Below are 18,800 nucleotides of genomic sequence, written 5' to 3' on the forward strand. Positions count from 1 at the left end.
TGTACTGGTGAGGCACATGCAGCAACCCTGGACAAGCTGAACAACTGTCTGCTCTGGAGCCCAATGGAATTTATGTCCATGCCATGCATGAAACCAATACAAATTATATTGGGGGGTGAGTGGTGGCAGGGTGAGCAGTGTGAAGGAGCTGCAGGGGCCAATGTAGCTGTTGCCTGCCCCCTGTTGCCTACCCACATCCCCAGCAGGGCTCTAGACCCTGCATTTTAGTGGTGATCCTCATGCCTCCTGACCCCAAATTCCTAACTCCTCTAGGGGCATGGCTTTCTTTGCAGGCAGCATTGTTGACACCCCTGAGTCATAATGTTAAAGGTAGTGTATTTGTCTGGTTTCAACATTGCCATCTTCTGGTGGCTTATGCAGCACCCATTTTGAGCATCCTATACTGAGGGCCATATGTTCCACCTTCAAAGCCCTTCTCCATTGCTCTTTTCATTTCCATGCCAGTGTCATCAAAAGGCTTCATTCAGGGTATCCCTACACTAGGTGCTGTACATACAGTTAGGAAGTCTGAGCAAGCAACACAAAGAGAGGGAAGAGAAGGAGAACCAAGGAGAAAAGATGTGACTTCCAGCATCAAGCATGATCAACTCTCAGCACTCTCCTGAGAGAAGCAAGAAAGTAAAGTAGTTCTTTATGGACAGAGGGAGAACAGTGGAATGGTGTGACCAAGTTTACCAAGCAAGCCATTGTCAGAGACCAACTTACAGCAGAGGCCTATTTTGGCAGCTAGTTTGGTGCTCTGACCCCTGGGCTACATTTTAAGGTGCATTCAGATGTCTGACACTGTAAAAAGCCTGCCATTCTGAAGATGTCGGGAAAGGGAGAAAGCAGGGACTAGGCACAGCAGTGCACAAGGGGGACAGTCTGGCCAATACAGTGGGGATTGGAACAAGGATCTGTAGAGCTAAGAGCACAAGCAGCTAGAGCACTTTAGCAGTAGCTACAAAGCACAGACTCTCTGCAGCCTGGCCCTTTCCCAAGGAGAGAGCCAAGTCCTCCCCCTTCACCATTGTCCTGGATTCTGAACCCCAGAGGAAGCCCCTTGAATCTGGAAGCCCCAAAATCAGGACAAACCCTCCTGAAGTCAATCACTGAGCTAGGGACGTGCCTAAATCATGCAGTGAGGAGCACCATCTTCACCCTGCCCCAGCCCTGATTCATGTGGCCCCACACCAGGGCTGTGGAAGTTCCCTTGAGTATGTATGTGTGCCAATGTGTTGCACAAATGGGTGTGGGCTGGTACCTATTTTTTCTGGGTGTGTGAGACAGGCATATGTGGAGTACATGTATGTATGTGTCTGGGTATGTAGCAGCCTGGATATGGAGAAGGCTGTTTATGTGTATGTTTGGGCCTGAGGGGAGTGTGTGTGTGTGTGTGTGTGTGTGTGTGTGTGTGTAGTGGTAGTAGTGTGGGGGTGGTAAAAGCACGGTATATGTGTCACGTCTGGGCTTGGGGAGAATGTGGGTGTGGGCAGGGCTTTGGGGATATTGTAGGGGAAGGGCAAAGCAGTGCTAATGCTTAGGACTCACACACATGGTTGGATTAAAAAAAGCAAACCCTGCAAGCCCCCGCCCCATCCCATTTCACCTGAACTCAGGTAGCAGATCCACCCTGGGCCTGCTCACTGGATGGCTGCTGTGTTATGCCCTATTCCACTAAGTGGGGCCCTGTGGGAGAAGATGTATGTGTGTGCATGCATTCATCTCCTGCTTTTTCCTGCACTAGCACCATTTGGAACCAGCTGAAATGCAAACAGTGGTTGAATTCCACAGCGGGCACCTGCTTGTCCACAAGGAAGTCAGCACCAGAGCTTCTTGTTATTCACCAGTGCAGAGCAGTTTGGGTGGGAGTTGTGATGCCATGAGGTTGATTAGATGTGGGTGCAGCTCAGGGTGGGGGCAGGGTAGCAGTGCCAGCAGGGCCTGGGAGAGGGTCTGCCATCAGTCCAGAAACATGGACTTGACCTGCCTTAGAGTATGGGTAGGATCCTGTCTGGGGGCTGTGTTCACTGTGTGGGGTGGTCTCAGATAAATGCTGCAGCCTGTTTTATGTAGGAGACAGAGGCCAAGTGGGTTTGCAGGACAGCACCTCACGCCCTGGCAAGAGGAGGGTGTGGAATCCCTTCCGGTGAGTCCCAGTTGCCTGGGGAAAAGCTGCTTCTCTTCACTTGCTATTAGCGGTCGGGGCAAGGGACCAAATTGTGAACCTAAGGATGCAAGTCCTGATCTGACCCCTGTCACTCAGGTCAGCAAGCCTTGTCACTCACACAGGCCTGGACTAAAGACCAGCTCCTCTGGGTAGCCTCTGGGCAGCACCACTGAGGTGGCCCCCAGAGCTCAGTCTCTGCAGACCATTCAGCCCTTGGCCCCCTTGCTAAGCCTGGTAGCGGAGGGTTCTCTGTGGAAGAGCCAAAGCCAGGGAAGATGTCCCTCTACCTCACCAACCGTGCATCTGCAGAGTTGCCACCCTGGGCATTCCCACCCTGGGCCTTGCTCTGGGAACAAGGAACAGGCATATTATGATCACATTGCCATTCCCCCCCTCACCCCCCCCACCCCCAACCAGAGCTCTCAGCCCCCACTGGCCTGACCCTGAGCTGCTTTACTGACATGATGGGTGCTAACTACATCTTCCCATGGTGTGTGTCTTTCAGCCAGTACTTGTCCGGTCACAAAACAGCTTATGACCTGAATAAGAGGAGGAGAATGGAGTTGGGGCCCCTGGGCAAGGCAGGAGAATATCAGAGACGTGATGGCAATGGGCAGAGTGAGTGACCCAACAGGGCAGGAGACGGGTGGGAGCTGCTCTGGAAAGGCCTGGTGGGGTGAGGGGTGAGATCAATGTAGATCTAACTATGGGCCAGAGCCTGTCACAATGACCTGGGGTTTGACCTACTGTCCTTGCTGTGCAGAGAGGATGTGGGGGACATCGGGAAGTAGATCTAGATCCAGATCTGAACTTAGTTGCTGCCCCCTTTCCCCACAACTCTCCTCACACTGAGACAGGCCAGAGCATAAGCCCAGGTTAGAGTTTCCCACAAATGCTGGGAAAGTCCAGGGTTGATGCCAGGCTTTGTGCCATGGGTGCATCTCTCAGGACAAAGGCATCTTCAACCAGTTTCACCTGTGGACTCCCTAATCCTTCCCCTGTCTTTCCAAAGAAGTGAAGAGCTTGGAAGGGAAGAGAAGACTCAATGGCCCAACTTGCCATTGACAATCAGCAGGCATTTTGGTCTTGGAAGGGGCACATGTGGTACCAATATGCTCAGCCTGGCACTCTCCCCACCCATGGGCACTGTTCCTTGGGGCAGGGTTTTCCAAGCTTCCCAGCACCCCCCTTCCCCCTCCTCCCTTGGAGCTGGTCTTGCAAAGCATTCATATGCCTCTAGAGACTGACGTCATGACCTGTGTATTGATGTTGGCAAGGCAATGACCCCGCAGGATATTGCTGCTCATTTCAGCATAACTGCCCAGTTATTGATGCTAAATAAAGGGTTTGTTTGGAGTGAAGACAGAAGCCACTTGGGGCTGACCTGTTACTGTCAGCAGCTGGCAGAAGGCGGCTCTAGGGGTGACTGGTTTCTCGGTTTATGTGAGCATTGTTAAGAGCAACAATGCGTAAGATTGATTGTGGGTCGCTGTGCACTGATTGGCTCCGTGTGTGGGGACCTGCCTGGGTCTGCCCTGAATTTGGAAGCCTGGAGGAGTGTAACAGTGTGAGCTGGGTGAGGGTGTGCCTCTGTGCCGGGTGTGTGTGTGTGTGTGTGTGTGTGTGTGTGTGTGTTCTGGCCCATTCTGGGTGAGTGCATGGTGACGTGAGAGTCCGGGCAATGTGTGTCTCTCTCTCAGGGAAGGTGTGTGCACTCTAAGCTGGTGACTGTGGGACATTCATCCTGAGAGCCACAGCATTGCTGTGCCAGGGCTTTGGAATGCCACACACACTGCGGGCACCACAAAAAGCAGCTGGGGCACTGCCGGTATCCCTGTTGGTACAGCAGCAAAGCTACCCCTACATGGCACTATACAAGCAAGGGGTTTTCCTGGGTCCTCATATAGTCGTTAGCTCTCACTCTTCACCCTTCTGCCCCTGGGCTGGAGATGATGTGCACCAGTGTGAACCCACCGTGGCATGTGTGGGGGGACCCGGGAGTTATGAGCTTCCTTCCAGTTTAGAGCATCATCCACATCCCTGCCCCTATGAGAACAGCATCTATCAGTGGGAGAGGCGGATATAAAGGTTGAGCATGGGTAGGGTGTACCTCCATCCAGCATGCCTCAGCAGCTGTCCTGCAGGGCTGGACTAGTGCATGGGATTTACTCCACATGGGGGTCCAAGCCAAGACCTGAACTCAGGTTTTTTTTCACTGAAAACAACAGGGCTCAGCTGTGGTGTGTGCAGCGCAGGGGCCTGGCTCTGCAGCATCCCCTACTGGTTGCTGGGGGAAGGGATGTTGAAAGGGAACATGGCTCTTGACCAGAGTGGAAGCATGGGGGGTAACTATGGGACCCATACCTCTGTCAGCAGGTCCCAGTCCTATACATCTCCCCAAAATGGTCAGCTCCCTCTGAGAATGAACCACTTCAATCCATGCCTGAGGGCTGGTCCCATGGCCAGGAGGGGCCTGTGTTTACTGTCAGCAAATCAAAGTGCTTTTCAATTTACTATGAACACAAGAGCCACTTGGGGCAGGAATTTGGGGGCGGGACGGCCGGGCGTCCCAGCTGAGCAAGAGGTGGGCGGGGGTTTATAGAATGGAAGTGCTAGAAACCTGTCCTTGCTCGCCACCTGGACATCGGCACTGGGTGCTCTGAGCTGTCACTGGGTGCTCTGAGCTGTCAGGTAGGTGGGATCGACTAGTTTGTCTGCAAGTCCTTGCCCTCACGTCAGCTGTGACCAGACTGTGCCTAAGGGGCAGGTGAGAATGGTTGCCATACAGTCAGGGATGGCAGAGAGGTATGGAGGGAGGAGCAGCATCAGGAGGATCTTACAGGAATGGAACTGAGCTGAGGGAAACGTGGGCTTGGGAGGCTCTGGTTGACAAGGCGCTCCTAGGGTCCTGAGACTGTCTGCCAAAGGGAGTAGTAGAGTGTCCTATTGCATGGGACATATGGAAGTGAGCTAGCTGGAGGGGATAAGTTATATCCTGCTGGACCATTCCCATCCCCCTGTCTGTGCAGGTTGTAGTTATACTGGTCGCATCTCCCAAGCAGCAAGTTAGAGCACTGGGGAGCAGGGGACATGTGTATGTAGGGGTGGATCCAGAGGGGGTGCAGTGACATGGCTGCACCCACCCGCCCTTTCAATCTGGACCATGGGATGTGGGAACCTCTGGGGGCTTTTTTAATGTCTGAAAGCATGTAAGGATCCCCCATCCCTCCCCTCCATGCTCAAAGGCATGTCTCCTCCCCTCCCTTCCTCCCTTACCTGCTGCCTGCTTTCCCTGCTGTTCCAGAGGCAGAAGAAGCTTTAAAGCTGCTCCTGTCCACTCCAGCTAGGCTGCACAGGGGCTGGGCTCAGCTGGGAACATCAGCAGGAATGGGTGGGGGTTTCCCCTCCCCATGCCTGCTCCCTGGGGACCGGGCAGTGTTGGGGAACCAACACCCCCACCCACCACTGCTGCTGCCCTGCTGTTCCCAGCTGAATTCAATCCCTACACAGACTGGCTGGAGCAGGCAGGAGTGGCATTGAAGCTTCCCCTGGCCCTGGGAGAGTGGGGAATGCAGCAGTGGCAGGCAGGGGAGGAGGAGAGGGGAGGGGAGGGCACATGTCTTTGAACATGGAGGGAGGGTTGGGGGTATTCTTACATACTTTGGAAACTTTGAAAAGTCCCCAGAGGTTCCCATGGTGTGGTGGGTTGGGAGCAGGCTGGGAATGGGTGTGCAGCCACACTTGTAGTGTGGATGGATGCTCCCACATCCCCTTTGCCAAATCCTGGGTCTAGCCCCTTCATATGTGTGTTGGGGGAGCTTTTCCTGGACATCCATCATAGGTGGGTCAGCACCAAAGGGTTCCTGGTGGCTGGCTGCTATGACAAAGAGACCTACTAGTCTTCTGACTAGATCTAATGTTTGACTGGCCCAACCCCAGTGAAAAAGTGGCAGCACCATCCCACACACTCAGCAGGAGGAAGCACTGAGGCCAGCATAGTGGGGCACAACTCCAGCCTGTCACTGGGAGCTGCCAGTGCCTCTGAAGGTGCAGATGGGTAAAAGCCCCTCCCTACAGTACCTGGAGACCATCTCCAAAGTCAGGAACACTTGAGAAATGATGCAAGTCTGCTCCAGTGCTGGGGACACCAGTCATCCCTTCTGGCAGAGAGCAGTTGGTGCCAGCTTCTATGCAGAGTGGGGTTGGGGGGTAGGGACTGTGGGGTCAGGAGGAGCCAGATGAGAGAGCTTGCATAGTCTATGGGGAGAGACACAGAAAAGACAGAGGGCTCCAGTGGTGGCCATTAAAACATCCTTTTCCATCCAGGGAATCCTCTCTGTTCTGGAAAGTGCTGCCCCTTCTCCAAAGCCACTGAGCCCCTGAGACCCTCTGCTCCATGCTGGAAGGAGCTGTCTTTACCTCTTTCCTCCCAGAACCTCAGTATAGACCAGGCTGTAACCCAGAGGCCTAGAGCGCATCAGGCCTTCACAGGAGAAGCAGAAGGCAGGGGATATAACCTGCCCCCCATGGCTCTGGTATTGTGCCAGCCCCACGGAGTGGAGATGGGCTGGGCATGGCTGGGCCCCTGAAGCTTCACCAGTGCTGACAAGAGGTCCGGGGCTTGACTGGCGGGCAACTTGTTTATACACAGGTTCCTCCTCATTAGATGGGAACCACAAACCATCAGAGAGCAACAAGGGCACCCGCCTGACCACCTCCAGCTGGAAGACCCATGAGGTAAGTGCCCAGCCATGCTGGGGGCTGGTGGAGAGATACTGCTTAAAATGCTGGGCCATGGCCCCCTCCAACCCCTCAGGCTGGGGTTTATGCCCTTCTCTTATGCTGGCACCAAGGGAATGGCATTCCTTCTCTCTAGCTCTGACTCCTGGGCTATATTTTAAGGAGTCATGGGGAATGGTGGGGTGGCTATGAGAAGGACGGTGATCTCTGCTTGGGGACAACTGACGCATCAAGGTGTTCTTGGCAGAAGGGCTCGTTTGATTTATAAACACACCCAGAGCTGTTGTGGTCAAGCTGCTTTTCCAGCTGTCACTCAGCCTGTCATTGACCATATGAGTCCCTTGTCTTGTACAGCTGAGGTGGCTCCATTCCAGTTATCGAGGCACTTTCAGACTGGTCTGAACTGCCCTGGTGTGCCTGGAGCTGCAGATAACCAACTAGAAGAGGGCATAGCTCCCTCTAACCAGTACCATGGACTGTGTCCCCAACTGGCTGGCTGCCTGAGCTGGTCTGTTTGCTCAGTGGGTGTAGGCAGGGGCAGATCCGGGGGGGGGGGGGGGCAGTTGTGCAGTTGCACCTCCCTTTGATTCCTGCTGTACCCAAACTTTAAAGCCAACTGCCTGGTAAGGGCAACAGCATTTCTAGTCAGGCAGCACTGAAGGAGTCAATTGATTTCAAGGCTCATTATGATCTACCTGGTTCCTGTTAATCTCTCTCCATTCCATAGGTGTTAATGACCCCCCTTCCTTGTTAATGGACTTAATAGGTGCCTGGACACATGCTGGGGGGCAGGCATTTTAATTAGAGTGGTTTCCAGAGAACTGTTGTAACTAAAATGCCATAGTATCATGTGTATTAAGTCCCTGCACAGTTAAAAATGGCCACAGGACATAAAATTAATTCAACAACAGCCATTTTTGGGGGGCTTATGTATGTAATGCTGCGATGATGCTAGAGCGTTCTAATTAGAACATGGAGCAGACTTAATTAATTGTTCTAATTATAATGCTTTAGAGCATGTGTATAGGCACCCAATGTTCTACTATTCAAAGTATCCTTTCTTCTACAAAGTATCCTTTCTTTCTTCTATTTGCCTGTCTGTTAGCCATTCCTAGTAATGTCTCTGTTCCATTTCACAGCTCTACAAACTGTTTTTAATTTAAGCTAAAAACCTTAATTCAGGTGTAGAAATGACTGACAGTGAAGTACTGGAGACATTGTTAAGATTTTCAAGGAGGCTAGATTTTGTTTTATCAAATTGAATAAAACATTTATATTTAACTATAATGACTGCAGTATTAATGAAACAATATCTTTTGACTATTTTCAGGGTTGGACTAAATGACTTTCTGAGGTCTTTTCCAACCCTAATTTTCTGTGATTCTATGAGTCTATTTTGAAAATTTTTGCCTAGTGTGTTGTGCTTTTTAAACTTAATATATAAGCTAGCAAATCAGTGAACTTTTCCATAAAGTTATATTTGTTTTTGCTTTGATCCTAAACCGAACATATAGCAATAGGCCCAAAGCTTATTATTAAAGCCTGTAGTTTTTCTTTAACTGGAGAAAAATGTGTCATGCTATATGTGATGATGCAGCATATCATTTGTACCTCCCTTTACAAAATCCTAGATCCACCCATGGGTGCAGGTGATGGGGCTCTATGCTCAGTCTGCAGTGGGTTCAAGTCTAGGCTTGTCTAATATTACCACTTGAAGGAGGGGGGAGTTGGGGTGCAATTCACTCCCTTCTTTCTTCAGTTTTCCACAGAGTTCACTCCCTTCTCTCTTCAGTTTTTTCTTTAATCTCTGGGCCAATTTGGCAAAGCCCAGTGGTTCTGATCCATCTCCAAGCTCTAGAAGGGTCCTGGCTAGTATTGAGTGTGCTCAGCTCTCCTGCCAGGACAGCAGGCTTCAGGCCATAACTAAGGGCAGTCCAGGCTGGATCAGTCAGCTGGGGAGCCTGAAAGCCAGAGGGAATCATAGGGTCAGTCCATACCCAGCAGCCTCTTAAAGCATCCCCTTCTCATCCAGTGAAACCACTATTGAAACCACTACTTCAAATTCTTCCATTAAGGAGAAGAGATATCAACAGGGTCTTAGGGACTCAGAGGAACAAATGCAGCAATGCTGATGCTCAGATGCAGGGAATAGACCAGCACTTTTGTGTGATCCTCTCTGAGCCTGACCCCACAACAGAGTCACATACTAACTGCAAACGGCTAAAGACAGGATCTGATTCCCATTCAGTGGATGTGGGGGCAGCCCCATAGACACCTGTGGGGTTCCCTTGATTTATATTAGTTCATGATCTGGTTGAGAGAGTTTGTGCCAGACCCGAGGGAGAGGGGCAGAAAGGGGAGATGGTGCACAACGGTGGGGAACCCCTCCCCCAGCTCAGAGCTGTCCTCCTGGTCTGGTCAGATCTGCTTCTGACACTCAAATGGAAATAAGCACCTGATCTTCACCTTTGCTTCACCCAAGGAGTGTTAGCTCTGCCTTACCCAAGGTGGGATGCATCACTGAAGCAGCATCCAGTGGCAAGGATTGTTGTGGGTGACATCTTTTATTGGACCAACTGCATGGTTGGAATAGACTTAGACAAGCTTTTGAATGAAGTGGGTTCCTCTTCAGTGGCAATTGATTTTAAATCTAAATCCTTATTCCCTTGAGGCCTAATTAACTCTTTGGGACTGGCTTGCCACCAGACCTCACTGTGGATAGGCCCTTAGCAGGGCTCCCAAAGGCAGTTTCTATGGCTAAAGAGTGCTCTCTCCTCCTCCATCGCCCCCCCCCCCGCCCCCACACACTTTGTAAGATGGGCAGGGTTCAAATTACACTTCAACTCTTGGGGGTCTGCAAAAAAAAAATTGGCTGGGGTCAGGGCTGTGCACACAGGTCCCCACCAGTACCAAGTGGCTGGGGTCAGTAGCAGTGGCAGCCAGAAGGAGCTGCTGCCACCACCGCCTGGGCTGCTTAGAGAGGCATGGGATGGGATGGGGGCTGTGTGCTGTGACACATGGGCTTTGGGCTTTTGCGGGGGGGCGGAGGGGGAGAAGGGATGTTGACTGGCCTGGGGGGGGGTCCCATCTCTTATGTGGGGGCTTAGGCCCTCCAAGCTCCTCTGTAATTCAAACCCTGAAAATGAGCTAAATCTAAATAGAAGATTGGCTGTCCCTTGCTCCAGCCACCACTGTCCAAAGGTGCTGGACTTCCAACATGCTCAGCTCCCAGTTAGCTGCCTAAATAAAGGACAAATTTTCCGGCATGCTGGGAGGACACCCCCAGTCACCAGTGCCCAGTGCCAGCATGCAGCCAGCTGGATGAGCTGAAAAAAAATTCCCGGGAGCTGGGAAGGTTATTCTAAATAGGGCCCTCTTGCACCTTTGCTGCCAGGTCTAACAGCTGAATGAATCTAGTCTAGGCCTCAAATACCTGTGACATTGGCAGCAAGGCCTGAGCAACACATGCATATACTGGTCTTGGCTTTTATCCCCTTAATTTTGCCATCTCATTCAGAATCTCCACCACAGCCTCACCCATTTGCCCTTTCACACCCATGACTGAATTTCCATGTGTCGCTTGTCTAAACCAATCTGGATGGCAGGCTATTGCTGTCTCATCATTTCTATCCCAGAAAGGATCAGATCAAGTGATGGAATCTTCTCCCTCATTTCTGGTTTGAGAGGAAGTTGGGGCATGTCCAAGCTGCCTGCTGAGTAAGCAAATCTCTCTCACGCTGGATTAACATGACTCCCTGTTAGTCATGTTCCTGGGGGTGTCAGCCCTGCACATTGGTTTGCTGTGGATTCAGTGGGAAGGGCCTGTTTTTAGGGGTGCAGGGATATCAATCACCTTGGTACATAAACTCAGGGGGCTTGGGTGGCTCAGCTTAGGTGAGCAGGGAGCTCTGTGTGCTTCCTAGCACATAGGTAGGGAATGGGCCCCACACTGCATGACTTGCTGTCTATTGGCATGTGGGGGTAGCTTCCCCTGCCCATGCTGGTATGTTGAGGCCTTGCTGCTGCTTGAGAGCTCTTGGATCTCCTGGGCAGGAAGAGGGACAGATCTCTCCAGTAGTTGCATCCCCTGGATCCAGTTGCTCAACCTGAAGATTTTAGGGAGATTTCTAGTTGGGCACTCACAGCCCAGTGGGATCTCTGGGAATTCAGTGCTTGATTCCTTCCTGGGCCCCTGAAAAGTTTCTTCCCCTGCTGGGTTTGATTTTGCTCCTGCTGCCACATGGGGAGGAGAGGGAGCAGATGCAGGGGGGATCCCAGATCTGCACCAGGCTGCAGTGCTCAACAGTGCTGGCAGCCATGTGTGTTGCTCATTTTAGCTGAGGCAGGGAAGGGGGGTGTGGGACACATTGGTATCTAGGCAGGGAAGGGGGGTGTGGGACACATTGGTATCTAGGTACGATGGGGAGAGGTCCCTGGGGCTATTCTGTGACTGCCTTCCATGACAACCACACCCTCCAGTACCCTGAGCTACCCCTCTTTCACTTCATTCCTTTCCAGCCTCCTTTCTGAAGGGCAGGGCAGGCCATGGGGAGTGGTAACATGTGTAGGTCTCGGTAAAGCCCCCCAAAAGGGGACTGAGTTCACGGCTACAACCTACACCCCTGCAAGGGGAATGGGACACCTGAGCCCTGCCTGAAGAGCTCCCAGAACATGTGTTCACTTGTTGAACACATGCATGGTCTCCTTTGAGTGGCTTCTCAATTTGGCAAAGACTCAGCTCCTTACTGGGAGGCAGAAAGCAGCACCTCCCCCCCTCTCAGAATGGTTGTTTTAGGGTCTCCAAAATCTCAGGCAGGCACCACTACACTAGAAACTATTGCCACTGCTTTGGCAGCCCACCCCAGGTAACCTAGTCCTGTTTCCTAATGGCTGTATCCCATCCTCTCTTCTCCCAGGCATATGTGGAGTTGCAAGAACTGGTCATGGACAGAAACAAGGAGCTGTGCTGGATGGAGGCTGGCCATTGGATCAAGCTGGAGGAGGACTTTAAGGAGGAAGGACAATGGGGGAGGCCGCATCTCTCATTCTTGACCTTCCACAGCCTGCTGGAGGTGCACAGGGCCTTCAAGAAAGGTGAGATGCAACAGGGCTGGGAAGGAAGGGGAGTCCAGGGATGGTGAGGGAGCCATCCGTCAGGAGAGGAATAGGGTATCAGAAACCAGGCCAGGAGAGATAGTGTGTAGCCGGCATGGCTGAAGGAGCACAAGCCAAATCTATGGCTCCATCCAAGCAATAGTTACAACTGGAGTCAACAAGCAGTGGTCTGTCCTTTTGCCACTTATGCCAGCAGGGAATTTGGCTCTTTGAAAGTAATACTGCATCCAGTCAGACCATTAGCAAGACCCATCTCCAGCAGGAGCCAGTACCACCTGTATCCAAGGCAAATGCAGTCTCCCATCATGGATGACTGGAATAATCCAGAAACTTCCTACCCTCATCAGTCCAGGGTTTCCCTGTAGTAGAACCAGCATGGTTTAATGTCTTGCAGGTACAAAGACCAAGGGATGCAATGGCTTGGTGTGTCTGAGACCTATGAGAGAGAGTGAGAGGAGTGGGATGGAAAAAGGAAGAACATGGGGTGAAAGAAGAAAACAGAGCCCCAGGAGGAGAGATACAGAGAGCTCAGTGCTCCGGCTCCCTGTCCCAGCATGATCAAGGCATAGTGCTACCAGGGCAAAATGGCAACAGCACCACAGTCCCAGGGCATGGCAGTGTGGACGCTTGCCCACAAAGCAGAGGGACATAGGAGCAGAGTCAGAGGAAAGGAATGAAGCAAGAGAGGGGTATCTCAGGGTGCTGGAGGGTGTGGGTGTCATGAGAGGCAGTCATAGACCAGTCCCAGGAACCTCTCCCCATCTTGCCCAGGTACCATCCTCCTTGACCTGGATGAGAGGAGCCTGGCAGGCATTACCAACAAGCTGATAGACCAAATGATCTATGAAGGTCGGCTGAAGCTCCAGGACAGGGAGGAGGTCCTGAGAGCCCTGCTTCTCAAGCGCAGGTACTGGGGCTACTGCTGCCCAGAGTTCTCTAGAGAGGACATTGGGATCTGTGCTTCAGCCTGGACCTCTTGGCAGTGGGGCTGGGAAGAGCATGACTTAGGATAGGGGGACATTGAACTCTGGCATTCAGCCTGTTCTAATCTCGATCAGTCCATTCTGTCAGCTGTGAAGCTGGGGAGTTGAGGGGCACTGACCCCCATGCAATGTGCAGGGTGAAACATCCACATTCCCATTTGCATTGATGCCAACAGCAATGCAGGGTGTGAGATGGAGGGTTGGGCCTTGCTTAACCACTTTATACCCTGGCTCCCATGGACTTCTGCTGCTTTCTTTGCTGCATTGCAGTGTCACCACCATGTCCCATCCCTGAGGTGGCTGCATTGCTGAGGGGAAGCAAATCCTTTGGGGCCAGACCTTGAAAGATATTTACAAAGTGCTGGGGATTTTTTGGCAACAAAACACATCATCACCATTACTACTATTATCTGATTGATTGATTGATTGATTGATTGATTGATTGATTATGGCATAGGAGGGGAATAAATATCCTCATCTGCCAGGGCAGTAATGCCTTTTTTCTTTCCCCTTCTGTGCAGACACCCCAGTGAGTCTGAATCTCTAAGGACCCTATCCCCAGGCCGACTGCAGCGACCTGGCTCAAAGGACATTGAGCCATCTCAACCCCTAATGCAAAAACAAGAGCAGATTGAGATGGAGACATTCACCATCCCAGAACAGGCAAGAAAGTCACAAGCACTGGCTTGACTCCGACAGGGTAGGGGAATACAGGGAGAGTTGCTTGTGAGGGTATAAATACACACACATACACACACACATACACCACCCTGAAGAACCAAGGCTATTGTGCACCTCTAGCCTGAAATCTTCAGGATCCTACAATGTCCACTTCTGCAGGCACTGACTGCACTTTCTGGAGTAAGGCTATCTCAAAGGATCACTCTCAGCCCTGGTGTTAGCTCAGCTGGGCATGATTGCCAGGGGCATGGCAAGGATAGGGTCTGCATAACAGGAACTGCTGAGAAGAGCAGCCCTATTGAGAGAACTGCTGTCAGTGACATGCCTGTATCCTAGGAGGCTGCGCCAATGGCTCTCCATGATGAGGGGAGCAGGCTGGGTGCCATTCTGCCCACACAAAGCTACCTTTGATTTGTTATATTTGTACTGTGATAGCCCCCCATGAGCTCCAGGGTGTGAAGTACAGCCTGTACAAATGCAGAACAAGAAGGTGGCTCCTATCCCAAAGTCCTCCCAATCTCCATTCTTGCTCTGTTCCTGGACAGGGTAAGACTGAGAGGGGTTCTGCCTTTCTAGCTTGTCTTCTCAGGGTGGGACCCTCATTCAGGAGAACCATCTTTCTATGGGGCAGGGAGGGAAAGCTTTCACAGGATGAAGGGCTGTAGTCAACACATCCTGCTGTTGCCAATGTCCTCAATGATTGCTGAAGGCATCAGGGACAGAGCTGGGAGGTGGATCAAAGTGATCCGAAAACTCTCTGAGCCCCTGAAATTGCTCCCACACAGGAAAAGCCCAGCACATCTGCCAGTGGAGACAATCACAGGACGCAGCTCCAGGAGGGGATCCCAGAGGATGCTGAGGCCACATTAGTTCTTGTGGGTGAGTGAGAGTCCCTTGGGGGCAGGGTCCAGCACAGCACTGGCTGCCTCTTACCTTTCATCCTCCCTGCCATGGAGGTGGTTGAGATGACAGTGGAGGCCACCTGAGAGAAGGCTGCTCTGGAACAGAATGGCTTGGAGCTCTGTACCTGGGCCTGCCAAAGCCAGGCAGAGCTGGAGAAGAGGAGTGCCATTTTCAGCAGATGGCATGTGGTGCCCTGGAGTGGGTGGAGCAGGGAGTGAGATTCATGCTCTGGCTTTCACTGTCTTGTGCATCTGGGCAGCTCTGCTTGTGCCCAGCAAAAACACTGTTTTGCTTGAATGTCTGGCTTGGTAGACCTGAGTGGCCAACTTGTTCACTTCGCTCTGTCTCTCTCTCTCTTCCCTTGTTCCTTGTCACGCTGCTTTTCCCTATCCATTTCGCTCCCTCCCCTGCTCTCCTCAGCCTTGTGCCACTTCTTGGCATCTGTCCTGCCTGCCAGCCACTTCTTCCTCTGTCTCCATGCTGAGCCCTGCCAGTGATGCCCCCTCCCATCCCATCCTCTCTCCAGGATGTGCCACCTTCCTAGACCACCCCACCTTGGCCTTTGTACGCCTCAAGGAAGCTGTGGAGCTGGACTCAGCCTTGGAAGTGCCTCTCCCTGTGAGGTTCCTCTTCATGGTTCTGGGGCCTGAATCCCCACATACCAGCTACCATGAAATTGGGCGGGCTATCTCCACCATGATGTCTGAAATGGTATGTGAGGCCAGAGTACCCCTGGCAGTAAGTTCCTTCCCCTGCTAGCCCCAGATAAGCAACCTCATCTCCACAAAGAATGGGATATCACTGCCCTACACCCACCATCCATCTCTCCAGTATGGCATGGCTCTGGAGCCCACAGTTTCACACACATGTGAAGGATGGCAGCTTCCCTGCTATTGGAGAAGCTGCAGAGTGAAGTGGACTGAGGGGAGGGAGAACCCTGCAGAGCTGGGGAAAGGGGGAAAGCCCTGTCTCCTGTCTCTTCCAGCCAGATTCTAAGGGTCTGACCCAAAGCTTAGTGGAGTCAGTGGGGTTTTTTCTATCAGCTTCACTAAGTTTTGGATCAGGGCCCTAGGAAGGGGGCGGGTGTAATGACCCAGGTAGGTGCAGGTCCTGGCAGACTATCCAGCACTCATGATGTGACATCTTGTGTGTCAGTGCCCCCATCCACTGTCTCAGTGCCCTCCTGACCTGTGCCCTCCCCCATCAGGTGTTTCATCGGGACGCCTACCTGGCACAGGAGCGCCAGGACCTGATAAAGGGAGTGGAGGAGTTCCTGCAGTGCAGCATTGTCCTGCCACCCTCTGAGATCCAGAACGAGCAACTTCTTAAGGATCTGGTGCCTCTGCAGAGGGAACTGCTGAAGAAGAGGTACCTGCCAGTGGAGAAGAAGCCAGAGCTGGAGATTGAAAAGGACGTGGGTACGGCACAGCTGGGGGGTACATGTGGGCTCTGGAGAAATCTTTGTGAGGTTAACTCCCAAGGCCTTGCTCCCTCCTTGCTGGAGTAGGACAGTGGAGGGCGCTCTAGGGGCTGAAACCTTCCTGCTCTGTCCCTGCCAGGTCATGGCAGGACTCCCTTGGTAGGGCTGTAGGTGGGTGCTGAGGCTGAGGGGGACCTTTACCTCATTCCCCCCAGTGTAGTGCTATGGGAGCAAGGCCAATAGAGGAGCAGAGTAAGAAGCCCAAGGCTGAGCAGGCATGAGCACTGCATTCTCTTGCCTCCCCGAGACAGGGTTGGCTCCTCCGGGTCCAGTCTGGAGGCTTGGTGGGGGAGCCTTACCATGAGTGAATATGGGAACTTGAGCCCCGCTGCTAGCCAAGGAACTTGGACTTGAGAGACATTTACTGTGGTATAAGCAGCCTTAATATGGGTACAGGTAAAAGAATAGACACACAGTATGCAGCCCTGTAACTTACTTGACTCCAGTGTAGAATTACCCCAGGAGAAGTCAAGGGGTTAAACTACACAGGTGGAAGTTACACCACTCAGGCATTGGAGTGTCCATTATTGCCCTATGTTATCCATTTGCTAAAGGCAAATAGGTTATTACCAGCTCCCCTGCCACCTCATGGCAAATGACTGTAATAGCGCTTACTGTGAACCCTGCAGCTACTTCTGGGACTTCTGCCCATCTGTCCACTCTGGATCCCTTGGTAATCCCTCTGGATCCCTCCCTTCAGTCCAGGAGCTATTTGGAATGGAGACAAGGACTGAAATCCCCCCTCAGCCCTGGCCAGAGGGGGATTCCCTGCTCTGGAGAAGGTCATCCTATCTAATACTCATCTTTGTGGGTGACTGACCCATAAATACTTTTAAGGCAGAACCCTCCTAACATTACCACCTACCCCTGCCCACTCCAGCCTGGCCACTGATGCTCTTGTCTCCCTGCAGATATAGACCTCAAAGCCAAGGGCCTCACTGATGACAAAAATCTCCTGATTCGGACTGGCCGGCCGTTTGGGGGCCTGGTGAATGACATCAAGCGCCGCTACCCCAAATACCTCAGCGATATCACAGATGCCCTCAACCCACAGTGTTTGGCTGCTGTTATTTTCATTTACTTTGCTGCACTCTCGCCTGCTATCACCTTTGGGGGCCTGCTGGGTAAGTTTGACTGTAGGCTGCCCACAGGCACCTTTCTTCTCTTTCCCCTTCTGTACAGACACCCCAGTGAGTCTGAATATCTGAGGACCCTATCCCCTGGGAAACTCTGGGTCCCAGTGGGCTTCTCCAGGATCTGGGTGAGGTGGGCACCATAAGGCGGTGCCAGGCCCCTCCAAAGGGTACTCTATGGTGGGTCAACATGACACCAGGCTCATAGGGGCCCTGCCCCTTCCTGCTGACCAGTGCTTTTGTTTCCAGATGAGAAAACAAATTCTGAAATAAATGTCCCAGGAGTCCTGATCTCCACAGCTGTGCAGAGCTTTATTTTCTGCCTCCTTGGTGCCCAGCCCCTGTTGGTGGTTGGCTTCTCAGGTCCTCTGCTGGTCTTTGAAGAAGCTTTTTATCAGGTAGGTGACTCTGCCTCTACCATTGCATAAGCTTCAACCCAACACAAATGGCAGCTTGACCCTTTCCACAGGAGGGTAAGGAAAGCCTCGCTTTTCCCACCAGGAGGTCTCACTGCCAGAAAAAATGCTATTTTCATGGTGTATTCTTGGGGGCAGAGACTCTACAGGAAACCAGGACTCAGGGAGTGGGAGCTCTGTGGTTTCCATCTCCCAGCTTTGCACCAGGTCTTCCTGCCTGGGCATTATCTCATCCTCCCAGGGCAGAGAGATATCCCCACCAACAGGAGCCACTGTCCTCTCCCTCTGTTAGGCCTGTGCTGACACAGCACCCCTTGACACCTTTCATCCAGCCACCTGAGCCACGAGCCCATGTATGTGAGACAGCAAAGCTCTGCCCTTTGCCATGGTGCCAGGCAGGAGCCTACCTGCGCTGGGTCACAGCATCCCCTCCCGTTGGGAAGGAAGACAAACCAGGGCTCTTTTCCAGGAGGAATTGCAGGGTACCAGACTGGATGCAGGGGGAAAAGATGTATTGGGGCTTACTAAGGAGTGTTTGCTGGGTCTGGGTCCCATCATTTGCTCACACTCCAGCTCCACAAGTGACAGCTGAGGGAGCTGTGTGTGGGGCAGGGATGGATCACGAGAGGCTCACCTCCCTCTCTCACCCACAGTTCTGTAAGACACAAAGTCTGCCGTACACCGTAGGCCGCGTTTGGATCGGCTTCTGGCTTATCATCCTGGTGGTGGTGATGGTAGCTTGTGAGGGCAGCATCCTGGTGCGCTACATCTCACGTTACACCCAGGAGATCTTCTCCTTCCTCATCTCCTTCATCTTCATCTTTGAGACCTTCTCCAAGCTTGTCAAGGTAACCAGGATGGGGGCCGAGCATGAAGACTGCTCTTCAGTTCAGTTCAATGAGATGTAATTGCCATGGCAAGCTAGCCCAAGGTTGCCAAGGTGACAGGCCTCGCACTAGTTGCATGATCTTCCAGGGTGGTGCTACATACGTCACTGAGGCATTGAGTCCCGTTGTCTGTTTGTCCACAGTGTCTTTCTCTGGTCTGATGGCAGGCTGGTCTGCAGAGTGCGGCTGTCTTTTCCTTCCAGCTCCTCTTCCAGAGCTAGGCACAGTTCTTCCTCTTAGCTATTTGTGTTGGTGTGTGTGGAGTGCAAATGCATGCGGGAGATCATAAGAA

At 52.3% G+C, this 18,800-nt stretch overlaps 1 protein-coding gene across 2 annotated transcripts in view; it reads left to right on the forward strand.

The window, feature by feature from the left end:
* Positions 1-18,800, forward strand: part of SLC4A1 (solute carrier family 4 member 1 (Diego blood group)) — a 44,180-nt gene that overhangs the window by 11,338 nt on the left and 14,042 nt on the right. Inside the window, exons 4-15 of one of the 2 annotated variants that reach the window (XM_014609213.3) lie at positions 2,077-2,149; positions 2,676-2,788; positions 6,822-6,907; positions 11,827-12,004; positions 12,797-12,932; positions 13,530-13,671; positions 14,475-14,568; positions 15,119-15,303; positions 15,800-16,010; positions 16,984-17,196; positions 17,455-17,603; positions 18,275-18,469. In XM_014609213.3, the coding sequence (XP_014464699.2) occupies positions 2,077-2,149; positions 2,676-2,788; positions 6,822-6,907; positions 11,827-12,004; positions 12,797-12,932; positions 13,530-13,671; positions 14,475-14,568; positions 15,119-15,303; positions 15,800-16,010; positions 16,984-17,196; positions 17,455-17,603; positions 18,275-18,469 (1,775 nt within the window). The remainder of the gene's footprint in view (positions 1-2,076; positions 2,150-2,675; positions 2,789-6,821; positions 6,908-11,826; positions 12,005-12,796; positions 12,933-13,529; positions 13,672-14,474; positions 14,569-15,118; positions 15,304-15,799; positions 16,011-16,983; positions 17,197-17,454; positions 17,604-18,274; positions 18,470-18,800) is intronic. The other variant, XM_014609214.3, reaches the window with a different exon arrangement.

Source organism: Alligator mississippiensis, chromosome 4 (genome assembly GCF_030867095.1).
Source record: "Alligator mississippiensis isolate rAllMis1 chromosome 4, rAllMis1, whole genome shotgun sequence".
In the NCBI taxonomy this organism is placed as follows: Eukaryota; Metazoa; Chordata; order Crocodylia; family Alligatoridae; genus Alligator; species Alligator mississippiensis.